We start from the raw sequence: 24,185 nt of genomic DNA on the forward strand, positions 1-24,185 counted from the left end.
CCCCCACGGTCACTTCCGTCAACACGACGCGTCACTTCCGGTGCTGCCATCTTGAGCTGCCCTCTGCCGGTCTCTTCCCTCACTCAACATGGTGGCGCTTGCGTCACGTGCGCTCGATGAACCAATACGCGGTGTTTCTCTCTCCTCACCCCCCTTCACCTCCTTCACTCCCCCACCAACTCCTTCACCCCCCCACCACCTCCTTCACCCCCCCCACTACCTCCTTCACCCCCCCCACCAACTCCTTCACCCCCCCACCACCTCCTTCACCCCCTCCCCACCACCTCCTTCACCCCCCCCCCACCACCTCCTTCACCCCCCCCACCACCTCCTTTACCCCCCCACCACCTCCTTTACCCCCCCACCACTTCTTTCACCCCCTCCCCACCACTTCTTTCACCCCCCCCCACCACTTCTTTCACCCCCCCCACCACCTCTTTCACCCCCCCACCACCTCTTTCACCCCCCCCCCCACTACCTCTTTCACCCCCCCCCCCACCACCTCCTTCACCCCCCCCACCACCTCCTTCACCCCCCACCACCTCCTTCACCCCCCCACCTCCTTCACCCCCCCCACCTACCTCACCCCCCACCCGCTTGCTGTGCTACAATACCTAAACCAGTATCGCCAAGGGTGGCCACCATGGCGACTAGTTCTAAACTACCTCGCCTGCTATGCCCCAGTTTTTGCGGCGTCTCTCTCCCCACGGTCGAGGATATTTGTCTCCGGGTCCCCCGGTTATTACCTCCGCATTCAGAATCCGCGTGCGTGCCGAGTGTTTGGCTGCTATATATTTCCCACGTGCCAAGCCACATCATTGAACTATCATTTGTGGCCAGGTCGCTTATAAAAACAATATAAATATATATGTAGCTATATAGCTCAATGGGGCTTACGGGGTAAAATCTAAAGTTTAGTTTACATCCGAGCCCATGCAAGACAATCTCGTATTTTTCAAGGAGCATCATCGCCTTCGTCACTCGCCTATGACAGCAGCAATATGTTCAGGAGCCATTAGACCACCCATGTCGAGGTCTCAGCTACTGGCTAGGACGAGAGGGCTTCAGGCGTTGACCGAGCTCCTGTGGCTCTGCTGTTCCTCCTCCTCCCGTGCAGCACAGACCACAGTGGGTTCACTCTACGGTCCATAATTGAGTTTGCATGGCCACAATCGCACCACTGTGCCTGCCTTATCTTCATAAGTTCAGAACCAGGAGCGTATTTCCCAAGTCCATTGAGCTAAGGACTTTTTTCCGGCTCGGCCGGCAGACACAAAACCTGTGTTCTTCACAACATTTCAGAGGAGGGGCATTCTCGCCGATAAGACGCAGTCAGTGTGAGGGCCGCCGCACAATATTTGACACCATTGGTGGGTTTGACAGCAGCGTGATGATGATGGGTGGTGTTGTCACTCGTTGTGGATTGTCGGGGGGGGGGGGGCTTACGTCAGTGGCCGCACTGAAGGCCACCAGGGGCCACCAGGGGCCGCGAGTGGCCCCGTGGGCCTTGTGTAGTGACTGTGATTGTCACTGTGGTGCCGGGCTTACGAAGCCACGGCAGATAATGTGTTGGCATTACGTGTAGCCCGCTCACTGGGCGTAGTGCCAGCCCTAGCGGGGCTTGGGTGAGCGCTGGTCAGTGCTGAGGCACCACGTACAGTGTGCGGTGCGGGCCCACAGTGAGGGAGCGTCAGCCAGCCATGGTTACGTTGGGGCACGATACGCTGGGTGACCTGCCGACACGTGACCGGATATTGGAGGGGGGCCACCGCTGGACGGGGGCCGCTGGGCGGTCACGTGGTATAAAAGAGCTCTCGGGAGCCTTTGGGAAAGAGCTCGAGAGATCTAGAAGGTGGGCGGGGCGAGGGGCGGAGCCAGCCCCAGCCCAGGCCGATATAACGGGGGCCCCGTGAGGGGGTCGGGGGTTCTTCGTGTTGCTGGAGATGAAAATCCACGTCGGGTAAAAGAAGCCTCTAGCCACGCGGTCCGGGACCCAGCTTGTGGTCTGGGCCGGGATAACGAACCGTGTCTAGTGGCTAGATGGGCATTCAACACCCAAGTGTATGTTGTGTAATGTTATGTTGATTCATTGAATAAATACTGTTGCTCCCAAGACAACGTCTGCGACTCAGTTGGACTCACTACACTTGCAATGAAGAACGCCGCATCAAACGGTAGTAAGTGGCTCCGACACGGTAAGAAACTTTACGTTGTTTATTAATAAATCTTCGGTACAGCTTGGTCGTCTCTCTCGCTCTCACTACGGATGTTACGCCGCCCAGGCGCCTTCGCTGCCCCGCGTGGCGCTCACCCCGCTCTCTAACGCGCCGCCGACTGACGGCGCGCCGGGGAGCGGCTGAGCGGTTGGAGGTCGAGCCGCCACTGTGGCCGATGGAGATGGCGGGGCAGCGGCGCCAGGCAGCTCCTCTTGATCTTCACACACCGACCCCGCACCTTGCCCCGGCCCCCGCTTATATGCGCTCCCTGGCGGCTAAGCCCCGCCTCTGGCCACGCCCCTCCTGGAACTTTCGGGAACGTTCCAGAAGCTTCCCGGGTGGATCCGCCCCCCCCACCTTTGCTCCAGATATAAACGCTTCCATAGATAAACCATAACTGCGTAACAAGTAATGCCCCACATAATACAGGAGATGGCGCTCTCATTACAAAACCATTCCACAATTACACAAAAACACAATTATGAGGTGGTTGGGGGGGGGTGAAGGACTTTCACACTTATACTTTAGTCTTTTTAAGAGTCGGTTTAAATGACTGAGTCAGAAGCTTGGAGATGCCAAGGGACGGGACTGGGTGGATCCAAACACTTTGGTGCAGCTACGTTGAAAGCGTTTTGATTCAAAATTGTGCGAAATCTGGAAACTGACAATCCAAAAAAATTGTCCTTAATGTAATGTACGTCGTGTCTCTATGCATCTCTATGGGTCTCTGTCTCTGTGGGGTTATTCCATAGTGTGTGTTACATGGTCACAATCGCACCACGATGTCTTGTGCGTTTAAATTTCCATGGTATGAAGATGTGTTGCAGCATTGGCCTGGTGATGATAAAACTGAACTATAAATATTTTTTTATTTTACCAGATTCAGACCCACTAAGCTATGTAGCTCTTTTTCAGAAGCGACTTGGCCACAAATGATAACTCAATGAAGTGATTTATCAAGTGGAAATACTTTATAGCAGCCAAATACTCAAAACGAACATCAGTTATAAATGTGGAGGGGGAAACCGGAGGACCCGAAGACAAATCCACGCTACAAAGGGGAGAGAGACACCACAAACTCCAAATACACAGCAGGCATCAGGGTCAGGATCGAACCCACGACCTCCTGTATACCTGGCAAGGCAGTTAACATCTCGACACCGTGGCACGGTTGATGGTATCACTGCCGAGCTGCTATACATTTCCACATAAGTCACTTCGTTTTGTGGCCAGGTCGTTTCTGAAACAAAAAAGCTAGATAGCTCAGTGGGCTTTACCTGGTAAAATAAAAAGTTTAGCTTTGTTCATTACATTTATTTTTTGTGATTTGCTTACCTTCCCTATACTTTGCACTCCTATAGTTTTTTTGGTATTGTTTGACCCGCTCCGACTGGGCACATCTGCGAAGAAGAGCTTCGTAGCCCCAATCCGATGCTGATGTAAAATTCAGGAGGTGCGACGACTCAACCCCTCCGGCCTCTGGTCGCTTTTCAAGGCGGCCAGCAATCAGATTTTGGGCGTGCGATGACGAAAACGAGGAACCCCGCAGAATGACGCAGGCGGACGCCGCAGGAGCACGTAGTATACACTTTATATGCGAACACGCACACACACATGACAAGGCAGCAGGGGTCACGGCGTATACTCTATCACCCAGGGGTCAACCCGGGGGGAGGGGGGTCAACCCAGGGGAGGGGGGGTCAACCCAGGGGGGGTTAACCCAGGGGGGGGGTCAACTTAGGGGAGGGGGGTCAAGCTAGGGGAGGGGTCAAGCTAGGGGAGGGGTCAAGCTAGGGGAGGGGTCAACCCAGGGGGGGTCAAGCTAGGGGAGGGGTCAACACAGGGGGGGGGGGGAGGGGCAGTAAACCTAGGGTGCAGCATGGGTCCACTGCTCGCGCGCTCCCGGCCTATCGCGCTGCCTCGCATCCACCCAACCCACACCGCCAGTCACAAAGAGAAACATCCCCAGTGTAGCCTTCACCAGGCTTGGGGGCAAGTGCTATGAGCAAGTACATTATTAAGGCCAGCACGGTTCACGATCAGGTGGTGTGGCCAGTACCACGCCCGCCCGCCCGCCCGCCCGCCTTTGTCTCCCCGGTGCCGATGTTTACACACCGCACACCAGGTACTCATTTGAGGCCGAGTCGTCCTAGGGGAGGCCCAGGACCAGTTCAAACATCCGCCTCCGTTGTTGGCCGCGAGCGGGAATCGAACTCACGGCGGCGATAACCACTTCACGTGCGCTTCCCACGATGTTCGCAACACACAAAAAACAAAGATACCCCCCCCTCCCCCCCCCCCCCCCCAGTTGGTTGGCAACTGCCGGGCAGCGTCCGTCTCCCACGCTGCTCCAGATGATTACACACCGCGGGCTGTCCCACCGTTGTGATTTTATCACCGAGTGTGTGTGTGTGCGTTGTTGCGGTTGTTGGTGTCGTTTTGGTTTTACCCCGTCACACAATCACCCAACACCGCCAACGCTTCACTCCGTGGCGCACAGCCCCGTGAGTGGCGAGCGGGATCCGGTCGATCGGTGTGGCGCGTTGCACGGCGGCGGCTTGTGGTTAACGTCACGACTGGAACGTCTATTGCAGATCCATGGTTCTGTCACAAGCTGGGGTTCTCCAAAGCCCTTGCTTGGGGGGGGGGGGGTGTAGCGTTCCAACCCCGTGCCAGGTCGCTTCTGAAAAAGAGCTACATTGCTCGGTGGGGCTTTACCTGGTAAAATAACAAAATAAAATTGTTTAATTTTAGTTCGTAGTTTAACTGTTTTTTTCTTCATTATACCACGCAAGACACCACTGAGCTACATAACTCTTTTTTTTCTTCCCCGGAAGCGAACTGGCCACAAATGACAGCTCCACGAGATGGCGTACCATCACGTGGCGATGTACTGCGGCTAAATACGGCTCGTCGGGTCCCTCCAGTACACGTGCATATTCTGATTAATGTGTGTGCAGAATAGGGACGCCACCTCTTTCCCCTGGAGACCAAACGCAGGCATATCACCCGGCCAGCATCTCTTCGAACGAAGTTCAAACACATTGCCGCTACCAGATATCGGTAAACGTCAATTCCTTCCACCCGAACACGCAGAGGGTCAATATTCAAGGACCGTACTGGGTCAAACTTGGACACGCGGTGGATCCTAACACGGAAACCGGCCTGGAGATGATCCAGAACACCTGGGGAATGTTAAAACATAACCCAGAGATAAACTTGGAAATCCGCTGCAAGTTTTACAATCTGTCGCTTTCATCCAACACGATCTATCCATATTTTTTTAACTAAAACTGTTTTTTTTGGTATTTTAACTATGTAAGGCCCACTGAGCTGTATAGCTCTTTTTCAGAAGCGACCTGGCCACAAATGATAGCTCAACGAAGTGGGCTTATCATTACGTTGTAATGTACAGCAGCCAAATACTCTTAACAGCGTGATGATGTCGATTCTGAATGTGGAGGGAAAAAACAGGAGGAACCGGAGAAAAATCCACGCGACCACGGGAAGAGAGAGACACCGCAAACTCCAATTATACAGCAGCAGGCGTCAGGGTCGCGATCGAACCCACGACCTCCTGTATACCAGGCGAGGGAGTTAACATCTCCTAGCCACCGTGATGATGATGAGACACCGCAAACTCCAAATATACAGCAGCAGGCGTCAGGGTCGGGATCGAACCGACGACCTCCTGTATACCAGGCGGGGGAGTTAACATCTCCCAGCCACCGCGGCAAGATGTAAAATCCGGCACGATGGTCGGTCACGTTCACCGAGATTGCGTCATTAATCCGGGTCATCGAGGGCAAATCCTAAATGGCCGGAGGGCAGTCTCCGCGGTGGGATCCTGAGAACGGATCGCCGTGGTCTCACACGGAGGTCGAATCTCGAGCGATCGTCATCACTGGAAATCCCACGGCCGTCGAGTGCCCTCGACGAGAACCCCAAGCCGAGCGTCACTCTCACCGAGAACCTCACTTTGATTCCACTCTCAGTGTCAAAATCATGCAGGGGTATCGTTCACTTTCGTTGAGAAACCTTAAATGAATTCGCACCAAGGTCAAATCGCGAATGATTATCGTTCACTTTCATTGAGAATCTCGAATTGATTCAACACAAATGATCGTCATTCACTTTCATTCCGCTGAGACTGCCGCAAGGGTGCCTTGCTGGTGACGTTCCGGCCCCTGCACCCTTCCACAATCCCTACACCCCCCGTTACAACCCCCCACACCCTTCCACAATCCCCACCCCCCGTTACAATCCCCCACACCCTTCCACAATCCCTACACCCCGTTACAATCCCCCACACCCTTCCACAATCCCTACACCCCGCTACAATCCCTGCACTCATCGGCCTCTCGGTCCTCCGTCGCCCTGCACTACAGCTCACGGTAGCACTCCCCTCCTCCTCGTCCTCCCCCCTTTCTTCCTCTGCAGCAGCAGCAGCAGCAGCACGACTCACAACCTCCTCCTCCTCTCTCCACCAAGGACCGGGACCACGGCCACTGCCGGCCGTCGCGTCTCCGTGGCAACCCCCTTCGTCTGGAGCTCGGCCGTCGTCATCATCCCACTGCTGCACATTCACAGCAGCAGCAACCTGCAAGCTACACGGACTTTTAAGAGACACTTAAAAGGCCCAACCTCTTTCTCGCGGCACTGCGATAGAGCATGCGCGGTTACAAATGTAATTACCCTCGTCTTTACTTTTTAACTTAAGTTAAAAACGTTTATGCATCAGCTGCGTCCATCTGTCTGCATAACAGCGGGGGGGGGGGGGGGGGTGAGTCACGGTAACTCCAGTAGAGCTGATCCAATATGAATGATACTGGAGTAGGAGGTTAGTGATACTACCAGGGGTTCACTCGCACAGAGGAAACCCGCCACGTCGACCATGTACACCGTACGTAGCCAACTGCCCTCATCGGAGGTGCGGGATTTATTTCCGAAAAACTTGAGAGCCAGCCAGCGCTGCAGGTACCACGCTCTGGCGACCCTGCCCTCCCGCCACATGAGCCATCGCAGCCCACTCGCGACAACTCTCGCGAGGATGTTTCACTATCGGCGCAACTTTAGTACCAAGCATCGTTGCGTTGACGTCTCATCGCAGCCTCACGCCCATAGCTCCGTACCCTGCGCGCCTGGCGAGTACCAACCACGTGCTGGACCGCGTCACAGACTCCTTGCGCGCGCGCACGCGCGACTTCCCAAACCGGTGGGGGGTTTTGTTGTATATAGATATGTAACGAAGCACAAAATATACCAGCGCCATAGTCCAGGGGCGCACCGCCCACCCGCTGTGCCGCTGAAGCCAAGTCACGATGCCTACACACCCCGATCGATCGATCGATATTCAGTTGCTACGTCGACGGGACAAGCGCTCACGCAAAAAAAATATCACGGAATTGGTTGAACCCAGCGGATCTCAGAGTGCGGTCCCCCCCCGCCCCCCCCCCCCCCCCCCCGGAACCACCGGCTGGTCCGCGACGGTCCTCCAGGTGGTTCCGCGGACGGCGCTGTGATGCAAACGCGAGTTGACCCGCAGCAAATAATGACAATAATGAACACTTTTACTTATATTTCGTTAAAAAAATAAAGTCGGGTAAACTACCCTGATGAAGGTATGAAAAATAAGAATAGGTTTTAGCCTTTCTGACAGTAATCAAACACGAGTCGTGTCAAGATGTTCAGACACCAAATAGAAACTTTTTGCAAGGAATCAAATACTGCATTAACCGCACAGTACCTGTGGTGACCATGCAAAAAAAACATTTCTCTAATCTACGCATTGTCTTTGAAACTGATTGGCCTACACCAGAGACACAGAGACATCAGCCTTCTCTATGGTCTAGTCTCACCAGCAGACCAAAGAACGCCCCAGATTGAACCACCCTAACACCAAGATCTAAATGACCTCCCACCCCCCCCAAAAAAAAAACACAACAACTTACAGCTGCGTAAAATAAAAGACGTTCCGGTAAAATTAATAAAGATGTACACCTGGTACTTAAGAGAGAGAGAGAGACGCGGATGCGTTTTGTCACCAGGGGTTGGGGGGGCCGGGTGGGTCCCCAACGACTGAGCGATCCGCGGCGGGGGGCCAAACAAGTTTGAGAAACACTGGGTCGCACCGAATCGACGAGAGCCAAGTAAACGAACGCCTAGCGCGCAACAAGAAATCCGTTTTCGAGCTACGGCGACGCGACGGCGCTAATCGCGGCAATTCACACGGGTCAGCCAGGGAGCAACTCCCGTCACGCGCAAGCCCCGGCCAGCTTGCGAGAGAAGGGCCGGCGCTGGACGCAGAGGCTTTGAACGCCCGGCACCGCCACCGCCACCTCGTCGCTACGCCGCGGGCCCCCCTCGCGCTAAAGGGCGGTGGAGCGAGCGAGCGGGCGGGCGGGCGGGCGACGACGGGTTAATAAAGTGCACAGCGTGCGGCACGCCGGCTCGGGCAGCTGGGGGGGCGCACGACCACGGCGAGGTACCACCGGTAACGTTTACCAACGGGGAGTCAGGCGGTACCTCCACACCACTACCAGAGACACGCAGTGACTACCTTCTGTGCGTGTCTCCGGCGAGTGCGCTGCGTGTCTTTGTCTGCAGTGTGTCTTTGTCTGCAATGTGTCTTTGTCTGCAATGTGTCTTTGTCTGCAATGTGTGCGTGTCTCCGGCGAGTGCGTGTGTGTGCGTCTCAGGTGAGTGTCTTTGTCTGCAGTGTGTGCGTGTCTCCAGCGAGTGTCTTTGTCTGCAGTGTGTGCGTGTCTCCAGCGAGTGCGTGCGTGTCTTTGTCTGCAATGTGCGCGTCTCAGGTGAGTGCGTGCGTGCGTGTCTCCGGCGTTGCCCATCGCCCCCCCCACCGTGACCACCCCCCCCCACCCCGCAACCCGGGGGGGGGGGGGGGGGGCGGTCGGGGGGGGCGGCCCGCCCTCGCTTAGAAGCCGAAGAGGCCCCGCGCCATGGAGTAGCCGAGCCGGGCCTCGTTGCCGATGAGCGACACGAGCCCCACGTAGGTGTCGATGCGGAGCGGCGCGTCCTGCACGGCCAGCGTGGCGCACACCTCCACGCCCACCTCGCCCGGCGCGCGCGACCCGCCGCCCCCGCCCCCCCCCCGCTGCGCCAGCTGCACCGCCTGCACCAGCTGCGTCTGGAAGCTGGCGATCTGAGCGCCGCGGAGAGAGAGAGGGAGAGAGAGAGAGGGACACGCAGCGCACGCGGGAGGGGGTGAGGACGCGACCGCCGTGCTCTGCGACACGTCGTGAAACGTCCGCTGGACCCCAACCGCGCATCAACTCGTCAAGCCGGTCCGCGCACAGTACTTGAGACGTTCTCTCCCGATGGAATAGCGACGATCAAGGCGGCAGTTTGTAACTTGAAGGCAACGCATTCTCCCCGGGCTGCCATCTGAGTTTGATCAACATGGAACCAATGTGTAACTCGAGACTCTGGCACCAACATCAGTGGCAGAGGTGTCAATGAGCATCACACGGCTGACAAATAAGACATCGCCGCCGCTCGACGGCATCCACACGTCGATTCGAATGATTCCCAAATCGTGCTCGGACGTTGCTTGCGCCGCCGATTGTCCACCTGGCAAATACTTCGTTGAGCGAGGGCTGTTGCCCAGACGGCTTCGAAATGGCGCAGGTAAACTGCCCTGAGACGTAGTGACCCCGCAAACTATCGCCCGATCTCAAACCTGAGTGCGGTTTCAAAGGTCATAGAGCCGCCTGTGTCTGAAGCGGTTACTTCCCCACGTCGCTGCAACGGGCAGATTCAACTCGTTGTGGTCGACGTACCGGAAGTCTCACAGCACTGAGACGGCTCTGCTAAAGATCTCTGATGGCCTCTATAAGATCACGGATGACCTCTACAAGATTGCGGATGGCCACTATAAGATCACGGATGGCCTCTACAAGATTACGGATGACCTCTACAAGATCTCTGATGGCCTCTGCAAGATCACGGATGGCCTCTACAAGATCACGGATGACCTCTGCAAGATCACGGATGGCCTCTACAAGATCACGGATGGCCTCTACAAGATCACGGATGGCCTCTACAAGATCTCTGATGACCTCCACAAGATCACGGATGACCTCTAAAAGATCTCTGATGACCTCTACAAGATCACGGATGGCCTCTACAAGATCTCTGATGACCTCTACAAGGTCACATATGGCCTCTACAAGATCACGGATGGCCTCTACAAGATCACGGATGGCCTCTACAAGATCACAAATGGCCTCTACAAGATCACGGATGGCCTCTACAAGATCACGGATGGCCTCTACAAGATCACGGATGGCCTCTACAAGATCACGGATGGCCTCTACAAGATCACGGATGGCCTCTACAAGATCACGGATGGCCTCTACAAGATCACAGATGGCCTCTACAAGATCACAGATGGCCTCTACAAGATCACGGATGACCTCTACAAGGTCACGGATGACCTCTACAAGGTCACGGATGACCTCTACAAGGTCACAGATGACCTCTAAAAGGTCACGGATGGCCTCTACAAGGTCACGGATGGCCTCTACAAGGTCACGGATGGCCTCTACAAGGTCACGGATGGCCTCTACAAGATCACGGATGGCCTCTACAAGATCACGGATGGCCTCTACAAGATCACGGATGGCCTCTACAAGGTCACGGATGGCCTCTACAAGATCACGGATGGCCTCTACAAGATCACGGATGGCCTCTACAAGATCACGGATGGCCTCTACAAGATCACGGATGACCTCTAAAAGGTCACGGATGGCCTCTACAAGGTCACGGATGGCCTCTACAAGATCACGGATGACCTCTACAAGATCTCTGATGGCTTCTACAAGGTCACGGATGGCCTCTACAAGGTCACGGATGGCCTCTACAAGATCACGGATGGCCTCTACAAGATCACGGATGACCTCTACAAGATCTCTGATGACCTCTACAAGATCACGGATGGCCTCTACAAGATCACGGATGGCCTCTACAAGATCACGGATGGCCTCTACAAGGTCACGGATGGCCTCTACAAGATCACGGATGGCCTCTACAAGATCACGGATGACCTCTACAAGATCTCTGATGACCTCTACAAGATCACGGATGGCCTCTACAAGATCACGGATGGCCTCTACAAGATCACGGATGGCCTCTACAAGATCACGGATGGCCTCTACAAGATCACGGATGGCCTCTACAAGATCACGGATGGCCTCTACAAGGTCACGGATGGCCTCTACAAGATCACGGATGGCCTCTACAAGATCACGGATGGCCTCTACAAGATCACGGATGGCCTCTACAAGATCACGGATGACCTCTAAAAGGTCACGGATGGCCTCTACAAGATCACGGATGACCTCTACAAGATCTCTGATGGCTTCTACAAGGTCACGGATGGCCTCTACAAGGTCACGGATGGCCTCTACAAGATCACGGATGGCCTCTACAAGATCACGGATGACCTCTACAAGATCTCTGATGACCTCTACAAGATCACGGATGGCCTCTACAAGATCACGGATGGCCTCTACAAGATCACGGATGGCCTCTACAAGGTCACGGATGGCCTCTACAAGATCACGGATGGCCTCTACAAGATCACGGATGACCTCTACAAGGTCACGGATGACCTCTACAAGGTCACGGATGACCGGTGTGCGCCGCAGCGTTGGTCGGCCTCGATCTCTCAGCCGCCTTCGACACCATCGACCACGAGATACTCGTCGGGTGGCTACGGTCAAGGTTCGCTGTGTCGGGTACGGCACTGTAGTGGATTGAGTCGTCCCTACGTGGTCGATCACAGTTCGTCAAGCTGGGTGACGATCAGTCATCGTCTGTGCTGTGCCGAGTCGCCGTACCGCAGGGATCCGTCCTCAAGCTCTTATTTTCAACAAACGTCTCTCCAATGGCCGATGTCACCTCAGGGCATGACATCAAGTTCCATCGATGTGCCGATGGTAACACAATTGGTCGCCGCGGTGAAGTCAAAGTAAGATACGGAGAGCCTCGACAACCACGGAGATTGCACGCGAGCGGTGCACGTGCGGCCTGCACCACACGACACGCTGCTTGATCCGGAACAGTTCGGAGGTTCTGCTGGTTGGCGCTCGGGTTCAGGCGAAACAAATTGCGGGCGGATCGCGTGTGGCGGTCACGGACTCCAGGATTCAGTTTTCTACTTCCCTACAGAGCCTCGGGCACCACCCTCGACCAGACCGTGTCGTGTTATCACCGCGCGCAAACTATCGTCAGGCCCTGTGATTTTCACATCAAGGCCTCTACGACACATTCGACCATTTTGACATAGCCAACACGGCGGTGTGTAGCATCGTATTGACGAGGCTCGATTATTGCCATTCACTACTCCGTATACAAAATTCTCTGGCACATGCCATGACGGGTACTGGAAGATCTGACCATGTCTGCCCAATGTTGCATTGGCTTCCGGTTGCCGAATGAATACGTCATGAGGTCGCACTCATTACAGACAAAGTGCTTGCCACAAATGAACCACAATGCCTTGCCGATCTCGTCAAGGAACATAAACCATCACGCAAACTCCATCAGCCTCGCAGCAGCAGCAGTTTTTGGCTAGCTATCGGAACAAAGACGGTCACCGTATCGTGCACTTTCAGATGCCAATATTAGGAAGCCACTGGAACTAAATATATATTGTAGACCCATTTCTTTAGAACTACCTTTTGTGTTTAGTTTGTTGTCCTTCCCGCGCACCTCCGATTAGCACGTTCGGCTACGTACGGAGCAACAGCAGTTCCAACGTACGGTACAGAGAGAGGGCAGAGGCGTCACCTGGCACAGCGCGGCGATCTTCTCGTCGGCGGAGGCCATGGGGTGCTGCGTGAAGGTGGTGTAGGGCAGCTCCTCCGAGAACGGGTTCCACTGGGTCCAGAACGGCGCGTGGGCCACGCGGTCCCACTCCACGCGCACGCCCAGGCCCTCCCGCCTGACGCACGCACCCACGCGAGGAAGTGGTATTATTTGGAAGCCACGGGAGCTACGCAACTTTCAAAACTCATTGATTTAAAACCGCTTTTTGTGTTTGGTTTGTTGTCCTTCCCCCCCCCCCCCTCGCGCCTCCGATGAGCACGGTTGGCTACGCACGGCGCGAAAGAAGTTCAAGATACAACCCGAAATGCTACATCACGGACTGAGCGAGCGAGCGACGGAGCGAGCGAGCGACGCACTTGCTGAGCGACTTGTGCGGGAAGAGGAAGGCCCCCGTGGTGACGGTCTCCACGTAGCGCAGGGGGATACGGCGCACGCGGCGGCAGTGCAGGCTCATGAAGTCGTACTTGCACACGAGCATGGAGCGCTCCGCCAGCAGCACCAGCCGCTCGCGCTCCGTGTTCCAGTGGTCCACCCTGCGGGTGGGGGGGGGGCGGACACGACCGCCACCCTCACCACCGCTGTTGCGTGACAAAGATCGCCCCCCTCTCCCCCCCCCGTGTGGGTGGCACCTCAAACTTTGTCGTGCAAGCATCTCGCGGACAAACACAAAGACCCCCACACCGTATAGCCCATTGACAGACTGTTGGGGCATGTTGCTGTTAGCGAGTAGCAACCTATGAAGGCCAGCACGGCTCACGAAGGGGTGGGTGGCCAGCGCCACGCCCGGCTGCCTTTGTCTCCCCAGTGGCGATATTTACACACCGCACCGGATGCTCATTTTAGGCCGAGTCGACCTAGGAGAGGCCCAGGACCGGTACTGATGTCGATGACCGTGAGCTAGGAATTGGAATCGGACCCTCGGCTTCATCGCGCAGGAGCGCAAACCGCTGCACTAGCGCTCCCCACTCACTATCGCTAGCACGCGATCACGTGCACGCACTGTGATGCCACCACGCGCACGTCTGTGCACCACTGACTACAGGAGCCGGTTGACGCTCAGGGCTCCACCCCGTGGGGCACGTGCAGCTCGCCGAGAACGCACGACGACGCACGGCCACCCGCGGAGTAGTGTCCCCACGTCCCTGCGTCCCCGTGTCTCCATGCCCCCATGTCCCTATGCCTCCGTGTCTCCAAGCAACCCATGTCTCTGTGCCTCCGAGTCCATGTGTCTCCATGTCCCCATGTCTCCATGTCCCTATGCCTCCGTGTCTCCAAGCAACCCATGTCTCTGTGCCTCCGAGTCCATGTGTCTCCATGCCCCCATGTTTCCATGTCCCTATGCCTCCGTGTCTCCAAGCAACCCATGTCTCTGTGCCTCCGAGTCCATGGTATCTCCATGTCCCCATGTTTCCATGTCCCTATGCCTCCGTGTCTCCAAGCAACCCATGTCTCTGTGCCTCCGAGTCCATGTGTCTCCATGTCTCCATGTCCCCATGTCCCCATGTCCCCATGTCCCCGAGTTTCTGTGTCACTGCGTCCCCTTCTCCCCGTGTCCCTGGACCCGTGTCCCCGTGCCCGTGTCCCCGTGTCCCCGTGTATCTGCCCCCATGCCTCCGTTATCCCGTGTCTCACTCAGTGAGCAGCCACACGCTCTGCATTTCTCCATCCTCTACGGGACTCATCAGGGCCTTGACATCGCTCACGGCCTGCTCCAGCGATCCCGGCTGCACCCCACACACGGCACACCGCACCAACAAAAGGCTCGTGAAACAAAGACAAAGATCCCCCACGTAGGCTTGACAGACTTTTGCGGAAAGTGCTGTTCGTGAGCGCCTATAAAGCCCGGCGCGGCACGCGACGGGATGGACGGCCAGCACCGCGCCTGGCCGCCTTTGTCTCCCCAATCGTGACGCTTACACTTCTCCGGCTGTCCATCGCGAACGGTGACGACCCCAGGTGAACAGCTCGCGGTAGCATTTGCCTGCGTGCTGGTGGGATGAGAAGCCAGCCCTTTGAGCAGAAGCACCAGCTGCACTGCCGGGCAAGCGTTGCCGCTTGTCTCCTGGATGGGATTTGTGCTGCGCCGTCGCTGGCGTCGCTGACGTTGACGGCGATAGGCTTTTTCCCCCCCTTTGTTCTTCAACCTTCTCGACCGCGTTGCGCTACGCCATTTCTCCGCTGCTTACGGTCGGCTGACATTTTCTCCCACGTGTCCACATTGATATTGACTGCTGCCTCGGAGGTGTCCGTCAACTGAGAGGTGGTACCGCCTCGACACTGGGAATCCAGGTACAGGAGACCCTGGAATATCGCGGGGGGGATTACGTTCTTGGAAAGTGCCGCGAAAGCCAAAACAGCGAGATATTCGATGTTCACTTAAAGCTTTCGTGACTGCAGGAATTCATGTGCATTGGGTCTCCCGGTAAAGTCACCTAGATAGGTTCAGGAAGGGAAAAGGTGACGACCGCTTGTGTTGCGATCGAAACGTCGTCGTTTTTTGTTATTTTTGTCATTTTCTTTGAACCTATCTACGTGACTTTACAGATAGACCAAAATGAACAGCGGTATTCAACATTTCAGGATCACCTGAATAATGGTGTTGGGTACAAGGCAACCAAATATAGACATCAAAAATGAAATAAGCATCGTGCTGTATGACAAACAAGAACAATTTAAATAAACGTGTAAAAACCCGATACACAAAACACTCCTAGACAATAGTAGCGTAAATACGGTACTTACCGATGATGATCCAAAGCGGATGTATGTACATGTGTGTTTTTGTGTACCTGTGTGTTTGTCTATGGGGAGGAGTAATGTAGCGGTTAGCACGATTCCCACTCACGGCCAACACCAGGTTGACGATTATCTGAACCGGTCCCGGGCCTCCCCTAGGTCGACTCAGCCTCAAATGAGTACCTGGTGCTGTGTGTAAACATTACCACTGGGGAGACAAAGGTGGTCGGGCGTGGTGCTGGCCACCCACCCCCTCGTGTACCGTCCCGGCCTTCATAGGTGCTGCTCGCTAACAGCACTTGCCCCTACAGTCTGTTAAGGCTACACGGGGGATCTTTGTGTTTGTCCGTGAGTTGGGAGCGAGTGTAGCGGCTAGCGCTACGCTGCGCTACGAACCCGGTGAACCGAGTTCGATTCCCGCTCACGCCCAACACCAGTGACGATTATATGAACCGGTCATGGGCCTCCCCTAGGTCGACTCAACCTTAAATGAGTACCTGGTGCGATGTGTAAGCATCACCACTGGGGAGACAAAGGCGGTCTGGTGTGGTGCTGGCCACCCACCCCCTCGTGTACCGTTCCGGCCTTCATAGGTGCTCACTAACAGCACTTGCCCCTACAGTCTGTTGTTAGCTATACGGGGGGGGAGGGGGAGGATCTTACAATTTAATAATAATAATGATTGAATTTTAAATAGCGTCAATCATGCAATTCCATCCCACAACGCTGCACATCAATTATCCAGTCCCTTACACAGTCGATACAAAAACAAAACCACAACTACTTCGCAAAAAAATCTAAAACAAACCAAAAGTAATACATAAATAACGAGAAAAAATACATATAACAAGAAAAAACAATTACAGAGAAAATAAATTAGAATTAATTAATCTGGTCGGTCTTCATACCCCCAGACCACAATCCCAACATTTCGCCGGATTTTGGAGATCCTTTACTGGAAGCGTGGTGGAGTGGCCAAAAACGTTACGAGCCAGTTGGACAATAATGTAAATTCTATAATATAAACGGCTATGTTCTAGCACAGACATGGGCAAAGTACGGCCCCCGGGCCGTATACGGCCCGTTGGGCTTTTTAATCCGGCCCGCCGAACTTGTACAAATATTATTAATATTATTAAATAAAATTTTACCTTTCTCCTGTAATGCCCCCATTTCCCCATTAGATGGCGCACTTTGACCGGGAGTTACGACATGTTTTTGTATTGTTCATGTTTGTGCAATAGATTAAATTGCCTCGCAAATAAATGTTTTGCTACCTGTTAAAGGCCAGATCCTTTTATGTAATGATTTTTACACATCATTTATATTAGTTCACACAAAGACTCTATCCGTCTGTTCCTGGCCCGGCCTCTCTGTCAAATTTTAGAACCCATTGTGGCCCGCGAGTCCAAAAATTTGCCCACCCCTGTTCTAGCGTATGCCTGGACAAATAAAGAAGCCTTTTAGCTCATATTTGAATGAGTTAATTGATTGAATTCGTCGGATGTGTAGCGGGAAGAGTGGTCCAGACCGTGGGCGCTGCACATGCGAACGCTCGTCCGTCAATCGATTTGTGCTGAATTTTTGGGGGTGGACAGAAAACCTCGAGTGAGCGGAGACCGCGAGGCGGGGGAATAAACCGAAATGAGACGCGGAAAGACATGCAGGGGCGAGCCCATGAAGAATAAAAAAACAGTAAGTGCAATGTTCTTTGGGTCTTTTGGTAAAGTCACGTAAATAGGTTCAAAGAAAATAACAAAAAAAATCTACGACGTTTCGATCGCAACACAAGCGGTCGTCATCAGGAAGAGGGGGTTTTTAGCCTCTAAAGGCTTTGAACCCATCTACTTTGAGGGAAAAAAGTATTTGATCTCCTGCTGATTTTGTACGTTTGCCCACTGACAAAGAAATGGTCAGTCTATAATTTTAATGGTAGGTTTATTTGAACAGTGAGAGACAGAATAACAACAAAATCCAGAAAAACGCATGTCAAAAATGTTATAAATTGATTTGCATTTTAATGAGGGAAATAAGTATTTGACCCCCTCTCAATCAGAAAGATTTCTGGCTACCAGGTGTCTTTTATACAGGTAACGAGCTGAGATTAGGAGCACACTCTTAAAGGGAGTGCTCCTAAACTCAGCTTGTTACCTGTATAAAAGACGCCTGTCCACAGAAGTAATCAATCAATCAGATTCCAAACTCTCCACCATGGCCAAGACCAAAGAGCTCTCCAAGGATGTCAGGGACAAGATTGTAGACCTACACAAGGCTGGAATGGGCTACAAGACCATTGCCAAGCAGCTTAGTGAGAAGGTTGGTGCGATTATTCGCAAATGGAAGACACACAAAAGAACTGTCAATCTCCCTCGGCCTGGGGCTCCATGCAAGATCTCACCTCGTGGAGTTGCAATGATCATGAGAACGGTGAGGAATCAGCCGAGAACTACACGGGAGGATCTTGTCAATGATCTCAAGGCAGCTGGGACCATAGTCACCAAGAAAACAATTGGTAACACACTACGCCGTGAAGGACTGAAATCCTGCAGTGCCCGCAAGGTCCCCCTGCTCAAGAAAGCACATATACATGCCCGTCTGAAGTTTGCCAATGAACATCTGAATGATTCAGAGGACAACTGGGTGAAAATGTTGTGGTCAGATGAGACCAAAATGGAGCTCTTTGGCATCAACTCAACTCGCCGTGTTTGGAGGAGGAGGAATGCTGCCTATGACCCAAAGAACACCATTCCCACCCTCAAACATGGAGGTGGAAACATTATGCTTTGGGGGTGTTTTTCTGCTAAGGGAACAGGACAACTTCACCGCATCAAAGGGACGATGGACGGGGCCATGTACCGTCAAATCTTGGGTGAGAACCTCCTTCCCTCAGCCAGGGCATTGAAAATGGGTCGTGGATGAGTATTCCAGCATGACAATGACCCAAAACACACGGCCAAGGCAACAATGGAGTGGCTCAAGAAGAAGCACATTAAGGTCCTGGAGTGGCCTAGCCAGTCTCCAGACCTTAATCCCATAGAAAATCTGTGGAGGGAGCTGAAGGTTCGAGTTTCCAAACGTCAGCCTCGAAACCTTAATAACTTGGAGAAGATCTGCAAAGAGGAGATGGACAAAATTCCTCCCGAGATGTGTGCAAACCTGGTGGCCAACTACAAGAAACGTCTGACCTCTGTGATTGCCAACAAGGGTTTTGCCACCAAGTACTAAGTCATGTTTTGCAGAGGGGTCAAATACTTATTTCCCTCATTAAAATGCAAATAAATTTATAACATTTTTGACATGCGTTTTTCTGTATTTTGTTGTTGTTATTCTGTCTCTCACTGTTCAAATAAACGTACCATTAAAATTATAGACTGATCATTTCTTTGTCAGTGGGCAAACGTACAAAATCAGCAGGGGATCAAATACTTTTTTCCCCTCACTGTATGCAGGCCGGCACGGCACACAAAGGGATGGGTGGCCAGAACCACGCCATCATACACACACACAACAACAACAACGTGGCGATGACGTCAGCGTGCAGTTTGTGCCAGGCTAGGTGCACTTTGAGGTGATGGAGTCAAGTGTGAAAGGCTCACTGCTGGCAGGAGGGTGAACCGAGATGACTGGCAGATGCACACCACATGTGCTCACGACTGTGCCAACACACACACTGCACACACACACACCATCATACCACAGCATACCACACCAAACACCCACTTAGAGCTGTTAGTGAACACCTATGAGGTCCGACACGGCACACAATTGGGGTGGGTGACCAGTACCAAGCCCGGCCGCCTTTGTCTCCCCAATGCCGATGTTTAAGGTTGAGTCGACCGAGGGGAGGGCCCAGAACCGGTGCAGATATTCGCCACCGATGTTGGCTGTGAGCGGGAATCGAACCGGGGTCGCCAGGTTCACGGTGCAGTGCGCTAACCGCTGCACCACCCCCCACACTCTGCACCGCCCACCAAACTCTCACCAAAGCCCATACACAGAGCACATCACACGTGACGCGTCACACCACACCCTCACCAAACCCTCACCATACCCATTGCGTAGCACACAGCATTGAACAACCACACACCGAAAGCACACACCCGAATCGCACCACAAAGACAAAGATCCCCCGTATAGCCTTAACAGACTGTTGGGGCAAGTGCTGTTAGCGAGCACCTATGCAGGTCGGAACGGCACACGAGGGGGTGGGTGGCCAGCACCACGCCCGACCGCCTTTGTCTCCCCAGTGGCGATGTTTACACACCGCACCGGGTACTCATTTAAGGCCGAGTCGACCTAAGGGAGGCGCATGACCGGTTCAGATAATCGTCAAAAGTGTGGGCCGTGTGTGGGAATTGAACTCGGGTCACCGGGTTCCTAGGGCAGTGCGCTAGCCATTGCACCACCGCTCCCCATAATCACACCACACAAACATTACCCACCGCATCACGCCACACCAACACCACAGATGGGACCTCACCAAATCCCCCGCACACCACACCATTACCACCACATCATACCGCCACACCAAACACCGCCACACCATTTTCACACCAATTCCCACCACACCATTCCCACCACACCAATGCCGAAACACCAATTTCCACCACGCCAATTCCCACCCGCCAATTCCCACCACACCATTCCCATCTCACCAATTTCCACCACACCAATGCCGCACCAAATCTCACCGCACCATGCCCACTACACCATTTTCACCACACCAGTTTCCGACACACCACCCTCACCGCACCATGCCCACTACACCAAATCTCACTACACCATACCTACCGCACCATTCGTGCCACACCCCGCACAATCATTCAGTGCAGTACTGAATATTGACCACGGGGAGATGGAGCGATGATGACATCAGCTCATGTGCAGGTGCCGAGTGGATGGTTAACATCGCGGGATCGTGAGAGATGGCGGTGGATTGGGGGAGGAGGCCTTCATCCAGCAGTGGATTGACCATGGCTGATGATGGGAGGTGGTGATGTACAAAATCTCTCTCAATTTATGGGGCTCACTGCGCAAAGGAGACCTCAACCAGGCAGGGTCCCCTCCCAGGATCCCCTCCCAGGATCCCCTCCCAGGGTCCCCCTCCTCCCAGGATCCCCTCCCAGGGTCCCCCTCCTCCCAGGATCCCCTCCCAGGGTCCCCCTCCTCCCAGGGTACCCCCCCAGGGTTCTCTCCTCCCAGGGTCCCCTCCCCTCCCAGGATCCCCTCCCAGGGTCCCCCTCCTCCCAGGGTACCCCCCCAGGGTCCTCTCCTCCCAGAGTCCCCTCCCAGGGTCTCCTCCCAGGGTCTCCTCCCAGGATCCCCTCCCAGGGTCCCCCTCCTCCCAGGATCCCCTCCCAGGGTCCCCCTCCTCCCAGGGTCCCCTCTCCTCCCAGGGTCCCCTCCCCTCCCAGGGTCCCCTCTCCTCCCAGGGTCCCCTCCCCTCCCAGGGTCCCCCTCCTCCCAGGGTCCCTCTCCTCCCAGGGTCCCCTCCCAGGGTCCCCTCCCCTCCCAGGGTCCCCTCTCCTCCCAGGGTCCCCCTCCTCCCAGGGTCCCCCTCCTCCCAGGGTCCCCCTCCTCCTCAGGGTCCCCTCCCAGGGTCCCCTCCCCTCCCAGGGTCCCCTCTCCTCCCAGGGTCCCCCTCCTCCCAGGGTCCCCCTCCTCCCAGGGTCCCCCTCCTCCCAGGGTCCCCCTCCTCCCAGGGTACCCCCCCAGGGTCCTCTCCTCCCAGAGTCCCCTCCCAGGGTCTCCTCCCAGGGTCCCCTCCCAGGATCCCCTCCCAGGGTCCCCCTCCTCCCAGGATCCCCTCCCAGGGTCCCCCTCCTCCCAGGGTCCCCTCTCCTCCCAGGGTCCCCTCCCCTCCCAGGGTCCCCTCTCCTCCCAGGGTCCCCTCCCCTCCCAGGGTCCCCCTCCTCCCAGGGTCCCCTCCTCCCAGGGTCCCCTCCTCCCAGGGTCCCCTCCTCCCAGGGTCCCCTCCCCTCCCAGGGTCCCCTCTCCTCCCAGGGTCCCCTCTCCTCCCAGGGTCCCCTCCCAGGGTCCCCTCCCCTCCCAGGGTCCCCCTCCTCCCAGGGTCCCCCTCCTCCCAGGGTCCCCCTCCTCCTCAGGGTCCCCCTCCTCCCAGGGTCCCCTCTCCTTCCTCTATCCCTTCCCTCGAGTCCTCCCCTCTCCTCGCCGGGTAATGAATCTAGGCGAGGCCGCGGTCGGAATCGGGGCCTATGAAGGGGGTGCCCTCCGCTTCCCCCCCCTACCCCTCACACTCTTTCACCTCTCGTCCCCCTCTAGACCCCCGCTGGGTCCCCCTCTAGACCCCCGCTGGGTCCCCCTCTAGACCCCCGCTGGGTCCCCCTCTAGACCCCCGCTGGGTCCCGTTGGTAGCCCGCGGGCAGCAAGGGAGTGGGGTGCGGGGAGCAGCCTCACCCTGAACACGAAGAAATGTTTCACTTTCGCCTCCTTGGCGGCGGTCCTCGGCCCCGGGGTGATGGTCTCGACGCGAAGCCTCGTCACCGTGGAGACCACGGTCCCCCGCGGCCCGCACGGGACCCCCAGGACCCCAGCGCCCCCACGCCACGGGGACCGCTCGGGCTCCCCTTCGGGATCGGTGATGGCGAGCCGCAGCGAGCTGGCGTGGAACGGGGGCTCCTCCGCCTCCAGGAGACCCCGGCAAGGGGGTCCCGTCAGCTCCGAGTCGCTGCCCAGGTCGATGTCCAGTTCGGGGGTTCGCAGCTGAGGGGGTCCGGACCCCGACATCGCGGCCGCGAGACGAGCAGGGGGAGGTGACGGCGAGGGATCTCCTCTCCTCGGCGGGAGGACGCGGTGACACAGTGCACCCGATGGATGTACACACGGGGCGCTTTTACAGAGTGCACCCAATGGGGCGCTTTTACATAGTGCACCCAGTGGGGCGCTTTTACATAGTGCACCCGTTTGATGTACACAAGGGGCGCTTTTACATAGTGCACCCGATGGGGCGTTTATACATAGTGCACCCGATGGATGTACACACGGGGCGCTTTTACATAGTGCACCCAATGGGGCGTTTTTACATAGTGCACCGGATGGATGTACACAAGGGGCGCTTTTACATAGTGCACCCAATGGGGCGCTTTTACATAGTGCACCCGATGGGGCGCTTTTACAGAGTGCACCCGATGGATGTACACAAGGGGCGTTATTACATAGTGCACCCAATGGGGCGCTTTTACATAGTGCACCCGATGGATGTACACAAGGGGCGTTTTTACATAGTGCACCCGATGGGGCGCTTTTACAGAGTGCACTCGATGGATGTACACAAGGGGCGCTTTTACATAGTGCACCCAATGGGGCGCTTTTAGATAGTGCACCCGATGGGGCGCTTTTACAGAGTGCACTCGATGGATGTACACAAGGGGCGCTTTTACATAGTGCACCCAATGGGGTGTTTTTACATAGTGCACCCGATGGATGTCCACACGGGGCGCTTTTACACTGTACCATATGCACATGGTGTGCACTCTGGCGCTGCAGTGGCTAGGAGATGTCAACTACCTCGCCTGGTATGCAGGAGGTCGTTGGTGCGTTACCGACCCTGACGATGCCTCCTGTATATTTGGAGTTTGAATATTCGGCCCATGGTCGTGTGGATTTTTCTCCGAACCCTCTGCTCTTTCCCTCCACATTTCAAATCAACACGCGTGTAGAGGATTTGACTGCAGTATAGTCCCACGTGATGATTACGCCACTTCGTTGAGCTATCATTTGTGGCTTCTGAAAAAGAAAATAGCAACGCAGCTCAGTGGGCCTTACTTGGTAAAATGAAAAAAAAAGTTAAACTATGAACTAAAACTAAACAATTCGTTTTTTTTTACTAGGTAAGGCCCACTGATCTATATAGCTCTTTTTCAGAAGCGACCTGGCCACAAATGATAGTCAATTAAGTGACTTATTATCATCATCTAAACGATTGATGTTGATTCTAAATGTGGAGGGGAAAATCGGAAGACCTCGGAGAAAAATCCACGCGACCACGAAGAGAGAGAGACACCGCAAACTCCAAATATACAGCAGCAGCAGCAGGCGTCAGGGTCGGGATTGAACCCACGCCGTGCTGTGTAGCAGGCGAGGTAGTTAACATCTCCTAGCCACCGTGATGATGATGAGAGAGACACCGCAGACTCCGAATATACAGGAGGCGTCAGGGTCGGGATCGAACCCACGACCTCCTGTAGACCAGGCGAGGTAGTTAACATCTCGCCGCCGTTCGGGTGGCAGGAATTGACGCGTGTAGAGACCGGATGCTGGCATTGTGTTGAAACTTATTGCAATAAACTGTGAAATGGTGAATGACTTCGGCCGACTGAGAAATCTGTCTGGGTTTGGTCTAGTGGAAAGGGCGGCGACACT

At 55.1% G+C, this 24,185-nt stretch overlaps 1 protein-coding gene across 1 annotated transcript; it reads right to left on the bottom strand.

Annotated features, from left to right (window-relative positions):
• Positions 1 to 3,791: 3,791 nt before the first annotated feature.
• LOC142930471 (tumor protein p63-regulated gene 1-like protein) lies at positions 3,792 to 22,689 on the bottom strand. The gene is made up of 5 exons (XM_076072871.1): positions 22,221 to 22,689; positions 14,700 to 14,791; positions 13,424 to 13,600; positions 13,029 to 13,182; positions 3,792 to 9,378 (listed from the first exon to the last, which is right to left on the bottom strand). The coding sequence occupies exons 1-5, from the start codon at positions 22,548 to 22,550 to the stop codon at positions 9,151 to 9,153; spliced, it is 981 nt and encodes a 326-aa protein (XP_075928986.1). The 5' UTR covers positions 22,551 to 22,689; the 3' UTR covers positions 3,792 to 9,150.
• Positions 22,690 to 24,185: the final 1,496 nt, after the last annotated feature.

Source organism: Petromyzon marinus, chromosome 39 (assembly GCF_048934315.1).
Source record: "Petromyzon marinus isolate PM22_M1 ecotype Great Lakes invasive population chromosome 39, UKy_Petmar_22M1.pri1.0, whole genome shotgun sequence".
NCBI classification, from domain to species: Eukaryota; Metazoa; Chordata; class Hyperoartia; order Petromyzontiformes; family Petromyzontidae; genus Petromyzon; species Petromyzon marinus.